This window comes from Lingula anatina, chromosome 9 (assembly GCF_051362555.1).
Source record: "Lingula anatina isolate TDL-2025a chromosome 9, LinAna3.0, whole genome shotgun sequence".
NCBI lineage: Eukaryota > Metazoa > Brachiopoda > Lingulata > Lingulida > Lingulidae > Lingula > Lingula anatina.
In genome coordinates, this window is record NC_141775.1 from 6,713,979 (window position 1) to 6,732,937 (window position 18,959).

General features: G+C 39.1%; 3 protein-coding genes and 1 long non-coding RNA gene across 5 annotated transcripts; all 4 read right to left on the bottom strand.

Moving 5' to 3' along the window:
* Positions 1-729: 729 nt before the first annotated feature.
* LOC106152403 (G protein-coupled receptor 157) lies at positions 730-6,223 on the bottom strand. Of its 2 annotated transcripts, none has more exons than XM_086996252.1 (6): positions 6,093-6,223; positions 4,880-5,366; positions 4,147-4,415; positions 3,479-3,600; positions 2,987-3,077; positions 730-1,958 (listed from the first exon to the last, which is right to left on the bottom strand). In XM_086996252.1, the coding sequence occupies exons 2-6, from the start codon at positions 5,298-5,300 to the stop codon at positions 1,665-1,667; spliced, it is 1,197 nt and encodes a 398-aa protein (XP_086852378.1). In that variant the 5' UTR covers positions 5,301-5,366; positions 6,093-6,223; the 3' UTR covers positions 730-1,664. The 2 variants fall into 2 exon arrangements, with proteins under 2 accessions (XP_086852378.1, XP_086852377.1); XM_086996251.1 differs by having other exon boundaries at positions 6,074-6,219.
* Positions 6,224-6,851: 628 nt separating this feature from the next.
* LOC106152386 (G protein-coupled receptor 157) lies at positions 6,852-11,124 on the bottom strand. The gene is made up of 4 exons (XM_086994764.1): positions 10,103-11,124; positions 9,413-9,657; positions 8,729-8,935; positions 6,852-8,079 (listed from the first exon to the last, which is right to left on the bottom strand). The coding sequence occupies exons 1-4, from the start codon at positions 10,545-10,547 to the stop codon at positions 7,828-7,830; spliced, it is 1,149 nt and encodes a 382-aa protein (XP_086850890.1). The 5' UTR covers positions 10,548-11,124; the 3' UTR covers positions 6,852-7,827.
* Positions 11,125-12,745: 1,621 nt separating this feature from the next.
* Positions 12,746-15,188, bottom strand: LOC147759835 (uncharacterized). Its single transcript, XR_015330964.1, has 2 exons — positions 13,628-15,188; positions 12,746-13,132 (listed from the first exon to the last, which is right to left on the bottom strand). It is a non-coding gene; the product is annotated as an uncharacterized LOC147759835 (long non-coding RNA).
* A 141-nt stretch (positions 15,189-15,329) lies between these two features.
* On the bottom strand, positions 15,330-18,843 carry LOC106152385 (G protein-coupled receptor 157-like). Its single transcript, XM_086995572.1, has 5 exons — positions 18,749-18,843; positions 17,304-17,801; positions 16,501-16,800; positions 16,081-16,287; positions 15,330-15,842 (listed from the first exon to the last, which is right to left on the bottom strand). Exons 2-5 carry the CDS (start codon positions 17,772-17,774, stop codon positions 15,555-15,557), a joined length of 1,266 nt encoding a protein of 421 aa, XP_086851698.1. The 5' UTR covers positions 17,775-17,801; positions 18,749-18,843; the 3' UTR covers positions 15,330-15,554.
* Between the last annotated feature and the right edge of the window lie 116 nt (positions 18,844-18,959).

Sequence of the window (18,959 nt, forward strand, 5' to 3'; positions counted from 1 at the left end):
TCACGTACACATAACACTCCTCGTTTAAATAAACACAAAAAACCTCTTTGCACAGCATATTTAAATATGCACGACATTGGCATGTAAACCTACACGCGAAACGTCACCAAATGTGATGGAATAGTTACATTTACCACGTTACCCTATTCCCGTCTGCATACCTTTTCTCTCTGTTGTCATTTAAAATCTAGGCTATCTTAGATACGTATTGTCAGCATATTATATGAACACTTTGCAAATATAGCCTACATTGAACTGACAGTTATCGCAACACACGCTATCATCTGTCAACCGGGTTACATGACCTTAAATAATTTGATCTTTGTAACGTTTGTGTCCCCAGTAAAGGGGTTGATTCGACCCAGGCGCGGATCCAGGATAATTTGAAGGGGGGGGGGGGGGGGGGGGGTCCGCAGATGCGAAGCCGACCCTTTCTCCAAAACAATTTTCCAGATTATTTTCCAAATTTTGTTTTGGGACGCATGGAATTTTACACATGTCTGTTCCGTGCATGATTTTTATTTTTATTTTCGTTTTGGTTTTCTCCACAAAAGCAGCCCGTGTAACACAACGGATCCTTATCAAGTTATTTCGTTCTACGTAGATTAAAACCTTGAGAATAATCAACCTGTATAAAATGCGTCTTATGATTTTGGTAAAAGATAACCAGACTCATTTGCTTTATTTTGTCGATTGTCAATCCTTTTTATAACAATAACAACAACAACATTAATAATAATAATGTTTATTAAGCACTTATTGTGTACATAGCTTGACAATTGCTTCCTTGCTAATCTATGAAAAGTAGTACATGTATATATACATTTTTATAATAAGTATAATAACGACAATAATAATCATAGACTAAGAGCAATATCAAAAGTTGTATAACTTGACCTGAAGGTTGATAAGGTACTATTAAACGTGATATAGATGGGGAAGTGACATTAAACCAAATCATCTCGTACAATCGACATGTTTTGCATATATGATTTGCCACTGAAATCACGAGAGAGAGAGAGAGAGAGAGAGAGAGAGAGAGAGAGAGAGAGAGAGAATGTTCTCGTTTGTGATATTGGGCAATTCGAAACCAATTACACTTGTGTCGAAATTCATTTTCATCCCCAGTACCTTCAAACTTGAATACGTCTTTGACATCAGACATAAAATGCCCGAACTGGGGTTAGGGTAGTTATAGGTGCTGTCGGCCCAGTTACTTTAAAGACACTTCGAACTGGTACCTGATTTGCAGAAACCATGTCAACGTTAAAGTTAAAGTTGGTTTCCAAAGCCGCCATCTTCACTTTTTGACAAACAAGTGCTTACGGGCATTTATACCAAACCAATCACTGGAATGATTCAACTTGTCTTTAAGACGTATCCGCAGGGGCGGATCCAGAATTAATTGAAGTTGGGGGTCCAATTTTTATGAACGAGAGGCCGCGAATGGGGGTGGTTTTCTCAGCAGAATGTCAGTCATTTTCATCATTACTTTAATTGGTTGGTATTAAGTAAAAGGCACGTCGTTTCGTAAAATGGGCGTAGTTTTCTCAGCAGAAGTGACAGTCATTTTCATCATCATTTCAATTGGTTGGTGAGAGGAGCTGTATCGTTATATGGGTGTAGTTTTCCCAGTAGAAGTCACAGTCATTTCAATCATTATTCTAATTGGTTGGTGTGTAAGTATGGGAGGACTTGTCTCGTAAAATGGGTGTGGTTTCTCCAGCAGCACTACTATACATATCCGTTGAGTCGCTATCGCTGCTGTTCTCGGTGGTTGTGGGTCTATCACTGCCGTCATCCAGTTCGTCTACGTAGGGTGCCGTAATATGGTACCTTTTCGTAGACATGTCTTTCTTGCAGAAGCCAAGTTTGGTGCAGATTCGTTCCCGTAATATATCAGTTAGAACACAATAGATGATAAAGTTGCCAAAGCCTTGCCCGCTGTCCCCTACAGCCTGAAAAAAAAAAACATTAGTGCATCATTGACTATTAAGTTCTTTTCATACCGAGTGATATACATTTCAATACTAAAATCTGTTCTGGTCGACTTTGTGAGTACCAAACATATATTTAAGCCACAGAAGGGTTTACCCTCTTTCAGAAACTCTTTACATGCCTGCTGGTTAGCAAACAGGACATGGTCCAGTCAAACGCGGCTGCTCCCTTTATGTGACTCCCTTACCAGCTAATAGTCAGGCGATTCATACCCTCTACCAGGGCTGCAATTATTATTGTGGACATTTTTGTGAGGCGATCAGACCAAAATGACTGTCTATTTATCTAGAGACATATCTATGAATATCTGTTAAAAGTCAATCTGTCACCCTGGTAGAGGGTAGGCTGTTCGTTTCGGTCAAAAACGGATTTTCCTGGGGTAAATCACAATGTTCCCGCACTTATCAAGGGTTAATGAATAGATTTTGACATACAAAACGAGGCGATGTTTTTTTTAAGTCTGGTTTTTCGTATTCGTTTCTTTTAAGATATTATTACGGGATGTAGCCATCCATGAAGGTCCACGTGGTCTGGCGGCAGGCACAGATTCCAGAATAATTGCCATAAGTGCTGCTTCGGTGGTACAATAGAATTTGTAATATTTTTATGAGTGGTTTACAATATCTGCACGTCCACGATACTGGGTAACAACATTTATGAGAGCTTTCTTTCCCACAAGGTACAGCTGCAAAACAGACTCATTATGTTTATTATTATTATTATTTATTTATTTATTTATTTTTTTTGCTTACTAATCGACTTACAAGCCTAAAAAGTCTCAGTGGGAAGGGCGTGGTAGCAACCCCCCCCCCCTTTCAAGAAAAAAATTAAACAATTAACTATGTGAATAAAATAAAAACCAAGTAAACAAATACATAAATAAATAAAAACAGCATTAGATCTAAGTTTTTGTACTTAAAAATGACAAATGCGGATTAATAGATGACTAATTCTGCTTGTGGTGTCTTCAGGAAAGATTAATTCTTACCTGGTAAATTGCAAGCGCCTTATTGAAAAATATATTAAAGGAGGACGGTGGATCTATATCGCCGATCCACACAATGGTGTTCGCTAAATACCTGGAATATAAGAATGTGGGTAGATGCGAATATTAAGAGGCAGCCAGAAACACAGGCAGAGAAACAACGAAACAGACTGATACCCTGCAGGCATGAGCGCCCGTAGAAAATTTTCCAGGAAAGGGGGGGGGGGGCAAAATTATTGAAGGGGGAGATAATGATTGGCTGGATACCCGCAATAAAAATGCAGTTCCAAATTTCCGGGAGGGGGGGGAGTGACCCCATTGCCCCCCCTTCTTCGGACGCCCATGCCTGTAGGAAATATGGGGAAGGTTGGGAATCCGTTAAATCTTTACTGCAATGTTACTTTTGCTCTCTCTCTCTCTCTCTTATGTATGTTAATATTAACCTATTCCCTACTCTGTTTATAAATCATTCCTTATATTTATAATATAACTAACCTCAAAGTGCCGGCCAGTCGCAGTAAAAAGAACACAACAGGGACCGCCGTCATCACTCGGTCCGTCTTCTTTACTGCGCTCAAAGTTTCTCTATCTATGAACAGAGAGCCGGTCTGTTTGATCTAAAAAGAAATAATAAAAATAAATTAATTAATTTATTTATTAATGGAACTTAAATGTTGCCTATCTGAAAAAATCCCACTAAACTGTATTTTTCCAATTGGATTCAACGTTGTATATAAAATTTTATTAAACAATGTACACGTAATACTAAATGGCTGGCCAGTCATTTATATCGCCGTGTCTTACTAGCTGTACGTTTCAAAAAGAAATGTCGATGCCAGGTACTATTTAAGGGGGTTTATCGTATTTATCGTATTTATTCGGGAATCATACCGGTGAGATTTGTAGACAGAAAATATAACTTTAGGACATTTTCAAATGCGAATAACAAATGGTAATATCAGTTAGTCACAAAAGTAAAAAAAAAAAAAAAAAAAAAAAAAAAAAAAAAAAAAAAAAAAAAAACGATGCATTAGAAAATAATTATTTTTATTCTTAACGATAACAATAGCATAACATAATTTAAACATTTGTTCATCTCAAATTAACCAAAATTACTATATAGGACAGCAACTTTATTCACTCTAATTCTACCATGTATTTACCGTTTTCCTAAGCTTGATCTTCATGGAGCAGTATATGAGGGGAAGTACCACCATCGCTCCAAGCTCCCAGCCTTTTCCAGCCAAAAGCGTCAAGGTGACAACCTCTCCGACAGGTGTCACTGTTTTATTTTGACAAACCTTTATCCAGCACCAACCGCCGGTGGTACCAAAGACACTTTTATCAGAGATGGTTCTATTAGATGAATTATCAGTTGGTAGTTCTTGATAACCTAGCATATCCAAGGACAGGGTAACTGTAAGTATAATCACTGAAAAAATAGCGAAAAGCTTTTGATTTAATTGATTTTTAATTTTTCTTGGAAAGACTGCACATAAAGCCAAAACGAAGGCTAAACGAAATATAAATTACTACTAAACTTACGTCACAAGGTATAATACACGTGTGATCTTACTGATAACAAATAATATCCCTCCCTTTACAACATGCTTCGATCCACACGTTAAAATTCAGGGGTTGGATATTTGTGTGACTGCAATTTATCCAATTAGAGTAGTGAATAAACTAAGTTCGAATTCATCTTGTACGTTCCTGTCTTATTTTCAACAAAATGTGTTGTATATGTAGTGTATTAAATTTTCGGAAAATGTGCAGCTGTGCATTTTGTAAAAGGTGTCAAAAAGCGATTAAAATGCCGTCGTGTGGTTTTTCTGGTCCAGTATACCAACGCCCTTCTCTTTCTTTTTTTTTTTTTTATAACTTCTTAATGCTTACCTGGAATACCCCAAGCAATGACGTGCAAGAGCCAATGGTAACTCTCTGTCCAGCCCGTCCTTTCCGCGTGCAATATCGTCTCACGCACCTGCCACGCGATAATCATCGTCCAGAAGAAAGACGACATGCTTCCAAAAGTGATTATAAAACTTTGTGCCTTACAAAAAGCTGTAGGATTTTCACATTGCGATTCGGCAGATGAGTTCGTATCGTTGGATTGGCCTAAGCTCCTTATTGCACCTGATGCATTTCCTAGAGCTATCAAAAAGTCCGCCAGTGCCAGATATAATAATAAGCGTCTGCTTGACGACCGAATGTCTTTGAAAAACAGCCATGTTCCGAAGATCAAAACACAGCCACACCAGGACAAGAAACTGCTGGCGAGTGTTAGGGAATTAACGGCTGTTGAAATATCGTACATGTTGGTATTGTTAACACTGAAGTCAAAACTGTTTACAGGCTGTGTTTACATGATAATTCGTATCATCTGAAAGTATAGAAAACAGATTTGTTGCAAACCCCAGTCTCTTCAATCAACAGTTATAGAAGAATGATGATACTACCAATAAAATTCTGCCCCCTCCCACCCCCGTAGACTCCGAGAATTTCGTTCAGTTCACCCGCCGATAGGTGTCGTTGGTAGTAACTTGTAACTTTGTTGACAAGAAATATTTAGCAGTCTACAGTGCATGTCACCCATGGCATACATGCAGTTGTTTTCCTGATTCAAGAACAGAAAAACAATAGAGTAAAAATTGAATAAACAATGGCTAATACAAAAGATGAAGAAGAAGAGAAAAGAACGGTAACACCGTGAGAAACAATTATCATACTGGCTATATATAAAAGAGAGATACTACTGACGCATTTGAACACGAACATGTAGTATATCTGTACAACAGAATGACATACTCAACGCTGACCTCCATCTTCCCCTTGCAGAAAAATTCACTCATGCACCTGGCCTCCCTTCTCTCTCTCTCTCTCTCTCTTACACACACACACACACACTGTGTCCCTCTTTCTCACATATCCGCCCACAAACACGCATGGCCACCCTCACGTACACATAACACTCCTCGTTTAAATAAACACAAAAACTTCTCTGCACAACGTATTTGAATATGTACGACATTGTAAACCTAAACGCAAAACATCAAAAATGTGATTGAATAGTTACATTTACGACATTACCCTGTTCCCGGCTGCATACCTTTTCTCTGTTGTCATTTAAAATCTAGGCTATCTTAGATACGTGTTATCAACATATTACATGAACGTAAATTGCGTATATAGCCAACACTGAACCGGCAGTTATCGCAGCACTCGCTTAAATCTGTCAACCGAGTTAGATGACCTTAAATAAATCCTTGATCTTTGTAACGTTTGTGTCCCCAGTTAAGGGATTGATTAGACCAAAGGTGTTAATGAACCCCATTGTCTTGATATGAACAATGCCCGTCATTCGTTTGTCCATTCTTCTATTGGAATGCAAGATGGAGGGTTGGGAATGAATTACCAGCGAGAAATATTCCATGGCGACGGATTATGATAGCGTTTTTGATACTTTTCCCATTATGCCTATTGTCATTTTTTCCCTTTTATTCAGCATTTGTATCAGTTTGATACAAACAATTTGATACGAACAAGTTTTTTCAGATTATTTTGAAAATTTCGTTTTGGAACGCACGGCATTAAAGAAGTCTGTTCCATACTTGATTTTTATTTTCGTTTTGGTTTTCTCCACAACTGCTGAAGTTTAAATGTAATCAAAGCATCCCCAGTTACACAACCCGTCCTTATCAGTTATTTCATTCTACAAAGATAAAAACCTTTATAATAATCTATCTGTATGAATTGCGTCTTATGGTTTTGGTAGAAGATAACCAGACTCATTTGCTTTACTTAACTGATTGTCAATCCCTTTTCATAATAATAATAATAATAATAATAATAATAATAACAATAATAATAATAATAATAATGTTTATTTGGCGCTAAATGTGCAGGCTACATGGCTAGCCATTTACTGGCTCATTAATCTACGAAGAGTATAGTACGTGTACTTATACACGTAGGCCTACACAATAAGTGTAATAATGATAATAATAATAACTATAGACTAAGAGCAATATCAAAAGTTGTATAACTTGACCTGAAGGTTGATAAGATATTATAAAACGTGATAACGATGGGGGAAGTGGTATTAAACCAATCCACTTGTACAATCGACATGGTTTGTATATATAATTTGCCACTGAAATCCTTGTGGCCATCATGTGAGAAAGAGAGATGTATGTTTTCGTTTGTAATGTTTGTGAAACCAATTACATTTGTGTTGAAATTCATTTTCATCCTCGGTACTTCAAACTTGAACACGTTTTTGACGTCACACATAAAATGCCCGAACTTGGGTTGGGGTAGTTATAGGTGCTGTCGTTCAAGCAACTTTTAAAAACACTTCGAACTGGTCCCAGGTTTGCAGGAACCATGTCAGCGTTAAAGTTGGTTTCCAAAACAGCCATAATCACTTTTTGACAAGCAAGTGCTTATTGGCGTTTATACCGAACAAATCACTGGAACGATTCAACTTGTCCTTCAGACGTATCCGTATTATTAATTTATTTTATAACATTTATTTGCGACTAACAGTCATTATATACGATTTCGCCTCCTTGGGGAGGATACAGCCCAGTTGCCGTATGAGGCGCTGAGAGTTAGCATGTTGACAAGAACGTCCTCTGTCAGACCAGGGACCCTGCTTCAACCCCTAGGTGCTGATTTCCAAGCTTACCGTTTATAAAGGACTGGTATGTCCCTATACGGGGTCTAACCCACGTCCTCCATCTTGTGGTCAGAGTCGGACACTCTACGCACAAGGGCATAATAATTATTTATTTATTTATTTATTTATTTATTTATTTATTTACTTTGGTATCAAGGAAACGTCAGTCATCACACGAAGGCTGCAATAACGGGTCTACTTCACTGTTATTTCCACTATGGGATTGCACGTGGTAATGCTTTGTTACGTCTGCCTCGTGGTAAATGTTCTGCGCTCTTGATCTTCCGTTTTTGGAGATCTTTTTTAATTTCCGCCTGCCTCGCCCAATCACTTTCCTCAGTTCAACTCTAACGGAGTCGGTGAGTAAGCAGTACAGGACACAGTTGGTGAACCCCTGGGCGCTGTCTCCTACTGCCTGGAGACAAAGAAGAGAAATAATAGAAACCCGTTATTTTTATGTTAGGTATACCTGTAAAGGTTACAATGTACCAGAATGTGATTTTAGATGCATTGAATTCAAACAGTCCGGACTTATAGTATAGTATAGTATATGTAAAGAAGACACGCCCCCTGTTCACTGTACAGATTCATCTTCAAGTGAAAAATACCATATTATAGAACGAGATATCGCCAACACACTTGAGGTTTTTTAACAAGCAATATAATGAGGATGGTGCCCTTAGTCTACAGGTACACATTTTCACCTATTTAAACTCATTTCCCTTTTGTCACTGTCTAAATATTTCCTTTCATCAGCTGCGGAAGAAATTTGGGGATATTCACATCAATCCGGAAGGAAAACATTAAATCGATGTTTGTGTAGTGGCCCTTTCATTAATATAATTTTCATGAACAGCACAAGAGGCTTGAATACGCGGATTACATGTACATGTACTGTAACCTTCTATCCAACTTCAACCAGCCAATAAAAAAAGGCATAAAGGGTAATTACCAGTATACACGGTGTGTGTGTGTGTGTGTGTGTGTGTGTGTACATGTGTGTGTGTGTGCGTAAATAAAGTAAAATTAAACAAATAGATCTACCAAAGAAGACAATGTATTACCTGCATTATCAGGAGCACTTTATTGAAAATCAAAGCATGTGTAGCAGTTTCAGGCACAAGTTCTAAGACCAGAAGCGTATTGCCTATAAAACGGACGCAGCTCCATAGTCTCAAGAGCAGGAACATGGCGGGGATCCAAGTCATGAGACGATCTGTTTCCTTCACTGACTCATACAGGGAAGCTGATTGATGTATTAACTCAGTAGGCTGGAAATAGAAAAGTATTATTTAGATTCCTGGGGTTTCGCAGTTTTCACAATGAAATGTGCGACAAAAAAAAAAAAAAAAAAAAAAATATATATATATATATATATATATATATATATATATATATATATATATATATATATATAGAAAGACCAGAAACAGACTTCTAATCAACAAGAATGTTAGATTATTTTCTTATATTTAGCACCCAAAATGAAAAAGTGAATTTAAATACACTGTTTGGCGAAACACATCGTGTCACATGGTATGTGTGCCATTAATATTATAAATATTATTTGCTCTCTCTCTCTCTCTCTCTCTCTCTCTCTCTCTCTCTCGTGGACTCACTGGTATCGGTACATATGACACACACTCACAATACCACTGAAACACATGCCATTCTGACTTCATCCACACGGGCACAAAGTAACCCACACAAAGAGCAAACAATTCAGGCCGCGCACGTACAGAACATACCGTGACCTTAATTCTTCTTTTTGACAGTATATAGAGCACGGGAATCACCAGAAATGCCACATATAGCCAGAGCTGCCCCGTCACTATATAAAAAGTTATAATCTCCGCCGAGTTATGCCCCCTTATTTCATCGGCGCTCGTCTTTATCCAACACCAAAGTCCACTGGCCATTGTGGGTATTCCCTTCTCTTCAATAGTGTCCAGCCCAAGTCTGCCCCGACCAAGTGTGACCAAAACTATCCCCACTGGAAACAAGGAAAAAGTAAAAAAGGTCTAATAAAATGTAATATAATGGTTTTTCTCAAGGATTAATTGTATCTTTTGAGAGGAGGTTAAAAACTTGAGGAAAATTAACCTCTTACAGCAATCCCGTTCTCTTGCCTTTATTTTAATTGATCTCGATTATACCAAGAAGCCCAAGAACCCCTGGCCACCCTCTTCCATGATTCTGTCCCCTTTACAAGCTACATAGCTTATACAGATCTAACTTTCTACCAGAGAGAGGCTGGGTGATAGAGTTATTTACTTATTTATATAATTATTTAAGAAAATACTAACACAGTACAGGGGCCTATCAAAGGGTGGGGCCTATCAAAGCCGTGCAGTGCACTGAACTTCTGTTTGTATAATTTTTTCAAGGATCAGCCAAGACCTGTGCACTTACAATGTGCTCAGATCTTCTGTACTTACAAGGTACTCCCCAGCACAGAAGATGCTGCGCCCAGCGGTGTCTGTCCAGCCAGTACGTCCCCGTCCCCGGCACCAGGACCGACCTGTAGACGTGCCACGCTATCAGCATGCTCCACAGGAACGACGACATCGTCGCCAAAGTTGACACAAAGCTTTGCGCCACGCATGCCGGATGAGGGTGGCTGCAATTGTGATTCATTGGGTCTGGGTGAAGATGGTCCCCTAAGGTCCAGCTGGTACCTATAAGCTGACCGCTGGCCACGAAGAAATCCGCAATCGTAAGATAAAGCAGCATGAGTCGGTTCGGTGTGCGGACGCTCCTTAACAGGATCCACGAGGCGAAGATGACCGAGCAGCCTCCCAGGGAGAGAATGCACGTGCCGATGGCGGTGATGCTGGCAATGCACTGGAAGTCGTCCACTCCACAGGTGACATTGAGAACCATATTTGATGGCACCGAATGGGTTATAAATCCGCTATATAATCCCCACGATGATATCCTTGAGAACCACAGCACGTTGATTGAAATTTCGAAGAGTTTAGAGAATTATTGACGAAGCATAAGGGACATTGGCACTGACACAGGAACAGGATGTTTTTTTTTAAATATCGGCGTGGAATTAAAAGTGACTGTCTTTGGAGTGCACACGTCCTGCAAAAGTATAATGAACACCTAAAATCAGAATAGAAAAATAATTGATCTATCTGCCTTAAAATTAGATCATTTCTTAGGTTACAGAGAATATGTAACGTACAAATGCATGTATATGAACCGGTTCCATCATTGCTCAAGTTTGATAGGCAACACTGACACTGCCATACACATATTGATAATATGTACATGTGTTATCTGTTTATCTTTTCGTCATGCATTTTGTTCGTAATTGTCATACAATATACAATACAGTGCATGTATATTATAAAATATGATAATGCTACCATATTGTAAAAATACACACCAATAACAATTGGAGCTGTTCATACTGAGTAGCCTACATGTAGGCCTATAGCGTAAAATGAGGCCACGTATCCCCCCCTCCTCCATAATTTGCGATAACACTTTGAAATATCTGCTTAGAATATTGGAGCTGATAATATAAGCTACGATTGTAAATTTTAAAGCGAAAATCCACATTGTAGGTTACACTGTACACAAACTGGCAATGTAGCTGCATAAGGACAGCGGGCATGCGCAGTTGCAGAGTTTTGATAAAGAATTTATTTTGTGGTGGTGTAGGATTTAAGTGGTAACCAAGTCCTTCAGAAGTTCCTTGCTTTTTCTTGAGACAGCGTCTAAATTTGATGAGTACTACATGTACAAGTGGTAAAAATAACCTGACTGCAAGAGTTTTAGGCCTGCCCTCCCCCCCCCCCTTCTCAATTTTTCTCAGCCTTGCCCCTGAAATGGGTTATCACTTAAAAGCATATCAAGCAGATAAAGCTGGCTACAGGCCTATCGAATATAGAGGAAATACAAAAGTACTTACACATACAGTATCAACTCATCTCAATAACACCACGGCCCGTGGTCGGGGATCAATTTAACCCAGCAGTTTCTTTTCGACCTTGACACAATTAAATGTTTTGAGTCATGATATACGTGCGGTTGCAGTTCTAGGCTCGTGGAAGTAGAGCCACAACATTTAAGGAGATTTAAGTGTTTCAGTAATCTTATTGTTGATATAATTCAGTATAGCGTGTTCCAGCGTGAGAGATGGGACCAGTTTAGGCTAGAACTTCAAATGCCACTGGTTAAATCAATTCTTACTACCATTATTTTTTACTACCTACCCTTGAACGAATAAAACGTTATTTGTTCAAGAACTGCCTCAGTATCGTGACCTTAAGAGGTCATGGCTCAGAGGTGAGTCCTATGTTTTCTTCACATCAAAGAAATCAAAACTTAATCTAGGCTCTATGTCATGTATCAATTTAGATCAATTAATGGGTCAATTTTTTCAGACCCCCCCCCTCTTTTAAACTGTAAACTACGGACCTGGTGAGAAAAAATTTTCACCGATTTTGTAAAATGACGAAGATTCAGAGAAGCAGAAAAGTTTTGTAAGACCATTGGAAGGAGATAAAGAACAACGGGGCACGTGTGCCCTTTCATTCAAAATTCAAAAACCTTTATTCAAACAATAAAAAATATCATTCTGATGCCTATTTTAATAGACTGTCATACGCACATATAACCCTGGAAAAATAGATATTTCTTATCACGTTGAGATTAAAACAAATACTGTATTGATATGTCTATCTGTCATTCTTTGCTAGTGGTTACAAAATGTTGAATTTGACCGAAAATTTCAAACTTTCTCTGGGAAGCTGTAATTTTGCGATGTGATAGCTACACCATCACAGTTTATCATTTCATAAAAAGGGAAACAGCAGCTGCCCTTTTTAGGGCACACAGGAGAGTTGAACAGCTATACCCACCAAATCCAAGACGCGTTACCCTGGGTAATATATTTTGCACAAACTAATGAAAGTCTAATGGAATGTTTTCAGTTTTAGTTTAAATCATAAGGGGGTGTTGTCTCAATGCTTCAAAACTGGTTTTGAAGAATTTAATCCACATTTCATAATTAATAAAAATGGTGAATATGTGGGTCACGGTAACGTTATTGACGCGGGTACAAAAACTTTTTATAATCATGTAAATAATAACAATATTTTTGCTATTATCCATACACACTTCATTCATGAGGGGCACACCACTTTCACATGCTTTTAAAATGGAATTGACAAACACAGAGGAATAATGCACATATTTTATTTACTGTAACTCTGTCATATGGGACACACACTGAACAAAGTTGATCTAAAGAATGTTCCAGATTGTAGTTTTTTATCAGAACTATTATTTTTTTATTATTATTTTAACACAATAACGTTCAGTTAAATACAAAATTTAACAAAATGAAGTTCAGTGTAACACAAAGTTCATAATTATAACATTCTTCCTGACATATGTAGACCAATGGTGATATCTGTTCTGTGCTCACTAAGGCATCCACTCTTGGGATTCTGAAAAAAAATCACACAAAGAATCTGTTAACTCTGATAACGAACAATGGATAACCTAAGATCACAAATAGTTTATTGCTTATTCAAACAAAGTACAGTGCATTATGAGTGGCAAACACGCATTACTGAGACACATTTTCTTCACCCATTTTCGGTGCTTCATTGCGTAACGTAAGTGTTGCTAGTAATCCATTATTGCTGTTTTTACAGACGGTTAAATTTTAAACGCACGGAATACAGTGTAGCAGCTTAATTTAAGACAAAACTAAAAAAAAGTAATTCAATTTCGATGATTGAGTTTTCCAGAACAAGAGAACATGAATACGGTATCACCGCGTCACCATGTTCAATATGACCTTTAGTCCCCCATGTGAAACAGACGCAAAACGAAAGTTCAGACGAAGTCACCCTACTTATAGAATGGTAAAAATCAATCGGTACACAAATATGTTGAAACAATTGAAGAAAAATGAAACGAAACTCATTATTTCTCACCTTCATACAAAGAAGATCCCAATAAACAATCCTGTGACGGTTAAATCGAGGGAATTACACCTGTGCCCTGCATCCTATCTCGACAGCGTCATTGCGTGCCATGTTATCAGAATGGGCCACCCGCCAGTTTGAGCTGGTTTTTTTAGTGTGTAAAAGAAGCCATTCGTGTGTAGACGTCATCAGTTAGTGAGTATGGAAGAAGATCGCTATCGATGTATAATTTTCACGCGGCATTTTAAAGTCGTCTGATAAGAATCGATCTCTGAAGTTGCAGCGTTGCGAACGTTATATTGGGACGCGGTGAAGAAAAATCGACCTTGCTGAGCAATAAATGTGAAATTCTTAAGAAAACTGATATTATCATGGATTTCGTGACACAAACTAACCGAAATACTACTTTGGACGATTGAACAGTTTTAATACGGAAAGATAGGATTAGATGAAATTTTCATCGGGGTGGGACACCGCATGTATCGTAAGTTAAGCTAATTTTGTGATCATTTTTCAGTGACTTCAAATAAATTTTTATTTAAATAACCATTTGCACATTCTGTTTATTATATCTTCTTGCAGTAGGTGTATTCCCTGCTTCAATAATTCATTCAAACCCTAAACAAACTGTTCCTAAATAGAGGTAGGGTCGAAATTCCACAAAAAAAGACGCCATTTTGAGGGTAATTTCGATATATTTTCTGCTTTTTCTCTTCTTTTGCTTTTATAACAATATCCTCCTTGCTCATGCAGCTTCTTTGATTTGTTATTGAAACATACACAACGATGTCATGAGAATTTGGTCGGCTATCTAAATTGAAATAACATTCTTGTTATGGCCCCCCTCCAGTGTACCACTAGCAAAGAATGACTGCTATAGAAACTTGTAGATCAAAGTTCAAATCATTAAAATGTTTATGATGTTATCTGAGGCCAGCAACGACCGCCTCTTCTCTATTAATGTTTTTCAAAACATATACAAAGTATAACACTACAGACAATTAAGAGCTAAACTGATCTGTTCCATCAATTTAAAAAATCACTTATCACAATTTCAAGTTGCATTATAAAAGCAAAGCAACATATTATGACTGCTTCAACAAAGAGAGCAAAAGAAAACTGAAACAGTTACAGTGAGGCACGAAGTGATACTCCAATTCTTTTTGAGTGGGTGGTGGGATGGAAGCAGGTGGTGGGGAAATGGTGAAATACAGGTGGGTGGTGGGATAGAATTGGGTGGTGGGATAGTGATGAAATACAAGTGGGTGGTTGGATAGAAGTGGTGGTGGGAAAAGGTGGAATAACGGTGGGTGGTGGGATGGTAATGGAACAGAGGTGGGTGGTGGGATAGAAGTGGGTGGTTGGATGATGGTGGGATGGTAGGCTAATAGAATAGAGGTATATGCTGGAATGGAGGTGGGTAGTCACCGGGATGATGGTGGAATAGATGCGGATAGTGGGATGGTGCTGGGATAGAGGTGATTAAAGTGTTCCTTTTAGTCAGTTAAGGTTCATTGTGATTAGTTTGATTTAATAAGAGGCATCCGTCAAACTGGGTCAACTAAGGGGGGGGGGGTAAAAAGGTCACCATTTTCAGAAAATAAAAACGAACCCTCCTTTGTAATTAAAAAAAAAAAAAAAAAACAAGCCCGTTGAGATATGAGTTCTTGCACGTATGCAAATCGAACAATTAGCGAAACAAGACTGAGTGCACCATCCCCGAGAGTACCCCCACCCCTGACCCCCAAGGGAACTGCCCTGGGCACCGTAACTTGAAAGCATCGCGTATTTCGAATAGCGATATCACATAGAGGCTACAATGTATTATATGGGGCAAGTATAAGCGAGTTATGGAATCGAGACGCTTGCGCTCGGTCGCAATGCGCGATGCTCTCGAGTTACGGGGCCCTGGACTGCGGGTAGACGTTCGAGTTCATTAAGTTGGGGTACTGGCATTAAAAGATGACCGCAGTAGCGGCTCTGTCTCTGAGTCACTTTCATGTGGGGAATTCAGTTGAGTATGCATCGACCCTTCGTCTCTGTGTTGTCTTTCTCGGCGGGTGTCGGCCCACTCGCCTGGTCCTGGCCCACTCGCCTCAGTTTGCGTGTCTCGTCCGATACCTAGACGCAAGCAGAGTTTTTTCTTGAGCTCTATTCTGACAGAGTCGGTGAGTAAGCAGTACAGGACACAGTTGGTGAACCCCTGGGCGCTGTCACCGACTGCCTGGAGACAAAGAAAATAATTAAATACAATATTGTAGTATAAAAATGTATATTATAGTAGACCAACACCAACATCGCATACCAGACAGAAAGCAAGGCGAATTGCATGCGAGCAGGTTGTTTTTCTTTCAATAAATAATAATAATAATAATAATAATAATAATAATAATAACATCAACAACAACAACAACAACAACAATAATAATAATAATAATAATAATAACAGAAGCACCATTTACCTGCATCACCAGAAACACCTGATTAAATAGCACAGTTAACATATCATCATCTGTCTTTTCATTAAAGATGAGGATTATATTGCCGACAAAACGAACGCAGCTCCAAATCCGCAGCAGTAAAAATGTGACAGGCACCCAAGTCATGAGGCGGTCGGCTTCTTGAGCACTCTCAAATAACGCAGCTGAGTTGTAGGAGGAACTGTTGACCTTCAAACGTAAGGGAAATGAAAACGACTCTCACATATAATTTTAAAAATTCATCTCCGTATAGAACCTTTTTTTATTTTGAGCAGTAAGGTTGTAATTTTTCGTGTAGTTTCGTGTAGTGTTCGTTGAATAAGATTTTTTTAAGGAATAGCGTGCACACACAAGCACACAGAGAGAGAGAGAGAGAGAGAGAGAGAGAGAGAGAGAGCATACCGATGGTTTTATCCTTCTTTTCGTCCTAATATAACACGTGGGGATGACAAGAAACGCCAGGTATACCCAAAACTGCCCGCTGATCATGTAGAAGGTCATAACCTCAGGCATGTCTTGGGCGGGTCCGTTTCCTGTCATCAACTCATTTTCACAAGTTCTTATCCAGCACCATATCCCACTGGCAATTGTGGGTACGTTGTTGCCTTCGACAGTGACAGTGTCCAGTCCAAGCCTCTTACGGCATAGAGCGACCACCACAATGAGCACTGTGATAAACGAGAAAACACAAGTAAAAGTCCACTGAAAATTTTAAGTTCACCTAAATATTTTTGTCGGTGCCATACAAGTAAGCATGAAATTCATGAGAGTGAAACTTTCCTGAATATGATACTGTTGCAGTTTGTAGCATTACATGCATATATACTAGATGTCCAGAAGGGGAAGTGGTTGCTATTTCAGTAGGTAAATTGCTTTTATTTTTCCTGTGCAAAAGTAAATGGCCTATCTGTACATGCCCTTTAGTGTGTTCAATGGTAATGAATTCCATAACCAAAAGTACGTTCAGTACATATGTGAAACCTAACAGTTTGTCCTTTTTCGTATATAAAGAAAATAATAAAGAAGTACGCTCAAATAATATGTTCACGGGAAATACTTATCTAGGCTTTCTTCGCCCCCAACGTGCTTATTAAACATGACCCAGGTGCTGAGATACTGATTTTAATGTAGATTTAGTGAGCATTTTAATGCACGTACATACAGGTATACTGCGTACTCGCACATGTATGTACCAGCATACTTACAATGTAATCCAGTCCCCTGTACTTACAAGGCACTCCCCAGCACAGAAGATGCTGAGCCCAGCGGTGTCTGTCCAGCCAGTACGTCCCCGTCCCCGGCACCAGGACAGACCTGTAGACGTGCCACGCTATCAGCATGCTCCACAGGAACGACGACATCGTCGCCAAAGTTGATACAAAACTTTGCGCCTCGCAGACTGGATGAGCGTCACTGCAATTGTGATTTGTCGCATTTGGATTCAGGTGGCGATTCAGCGTCCAGCTTGCCCCCATTAGCTGACCCGTTGCCACAAAGAAATCGGCGATGGTTAAATACAGCAGCATGCGTCGGTTTGGAGTCCGGACTCTCTTCATCAGGATCCATGAGGCGAAGATGACCGAGCAGCCTCCCCAAGACAGGATACAAGTGACGATGGCGGCGATGCTGGCAATGCACTGGAAGTCGTGCACTCCACAGGTAACATTTGATGCCATGGTGCACAGTCGGTTCCGATGGTGATTCTGGTGAAGAAAGATGATTGCAATTTCAGTATATTTCTTTTTTGGGTTCAGGGAATGCATGTATGCCCCCCCAGACACTTAAATCAATTAATTTTTACATGTAAAATAAAATATTAGGACAGAATCAAGATTGTGTTGCAACGTGTGGTTAGATACCCGTTGTTCTGGTGCAACAAGGAAAATTATCTGATTAAATATATGTCGCAGCCGGTTAGTTAACTGACCAGTGTTTAACTGGATAAAATATTCAAAGGTCAGTTAAATAACCGGCTGTTTAAACACTGTTTATAAAACACAATTTCAACCGTCGTTTAGTTAATGGGTGTTAGGAGAATTTATCCACTGGTCAGACTTAAACACTGGTTCGTGCTTAACGTCTTTCATGAAACTGGGCCCTGGCTATTGCGTAAGTGATTGTGACACCTGAACGGAGCCTTTGCCCTCGACAACACCCGTCAAGTGAATTCGAACTTGTGAAAGCGAGTAAAAAACACCCTGTAGTGCAATTAGATGTTAAGACACTCAACCTCCCGAAAAGAGTGTACCGCTTGGTGTGAAAGCAGTCATACAATAAAAAACTATCAAAGAGCTGATAAAGGCTCTGAACATGCTACTGCAAACAGAGTATATGTCAAATCAAATCATACGGTATCATATTATATCAAAGGCTCAGTTAAGCGCACTCTGAAGTCACTATTCAAGTCTTATTCAATAGGTTATAGAAATATTGAAATCTCAGCATTTCATTCTACTTGGTTGTCGCAAACCGATACAGGTTTCCTTTTAGTGATTGATAAGCTAGTGCATGAACATACAAGGGCATCGCATCATCTTAAATCGTATCAGCGAATCTAAATTAAATTAATTAATCAGATGTCTGTTGCTTTAATAAGTCCTCTGTTCACATTAAAAAAACATAATGGTGGAACATTTTGAATGGTACTTACATTGCTAGTGCGGCGTAGCTTTGTTCGATTTAAATATATCCCGATGCCGGAAGTAGTGGCACTAGAACGAAAGCTAGACACAACAGCAGCGCTAATGAGGTCGCGTGAGTGTTGCGATAGGCAAGCGCGAGAAATGCGTCAACATTGTAACACAAAAGTAGGTCGGTATGAATTGGTGGGGGGGGGGGGGGGTTATTTTGTTTTTATTTTG

What these genes read in the sequence shown, in the direction of transcription:
- LOC106152385 (XM_086995572.1), bottom strand. Translation starts at nt 17,774, where the DNA reads ATGGCATCAAATGTTACCTGTGGAGTGCACGACTTCCAGTGCATTGCC. An exon ending in AAAGAAGGATAAAACCATCG is followed by an intron (nt 16,288 to 16,500) that starts GTATGCTCTCTC and finishes TTACGTTTGAAG; the next exon opens with GTCAACAGTTCCTCCTACAA. An exon ending in AGGTGTTTCTGGTGATGCAG is followed by an intron (nt 15,843 to 16,080) that starts GTAAATGGTGCT and finishes CTTTGTCTCCAG; the next exon opens with GCAGTCGGTGACAGCGCCCA.
- LOC106152403 (XM_086996252.1), bottom strand. Translation starts at nt 5,300, where the DNA reads ATGTACGATATTTCAACAGCCGTTAATTCCCTAACACTCGCCAGCAGT. An exon ending in CATTGCTTGGGGTATTCCAG is followed by an intron (nt 4,416 to 4,879) that starts GTAAGCATTAAG and finishes CTATTTTTTCAG; the next exon opens with TGATTATACTTACAGTTACC. An exon ending in AGGCGCTTGCAATTTACCAG is followed by an intron (nt 1,959 to 2,986) that starts GTAAGAATTAAT and finishes TTTTTTTTTCAG; the next exon opens with GCTGTAGGGGACAGCGGGCA.
- LOC106152386 (XM_086994764.1), bottom strand. Translation starts at nt 10,547, where the DNA reads ATGGTTCTCAATGTCACCTGTGGAGTGGACGACTTCCAGTGCATTGCC. An exon ending in TCTGTGCTGGGGAGTACCTT is followed by an intron (nt 9,658 to 10,102) that starts GTAAGTACAGAA and finishes CCTTGTTTCCAG; the next exon opens with TGGGGATAGTTTTGGTCACA. An exon ending in AAAGAAGAATTAAGGTCACG is followed by an intron (nt 8,936 to 9,412) that starts GTATGTTCTGTA and finishes TTCTATTTCCAG; the next exon opens with CCTACTGAGTTAATACATCA.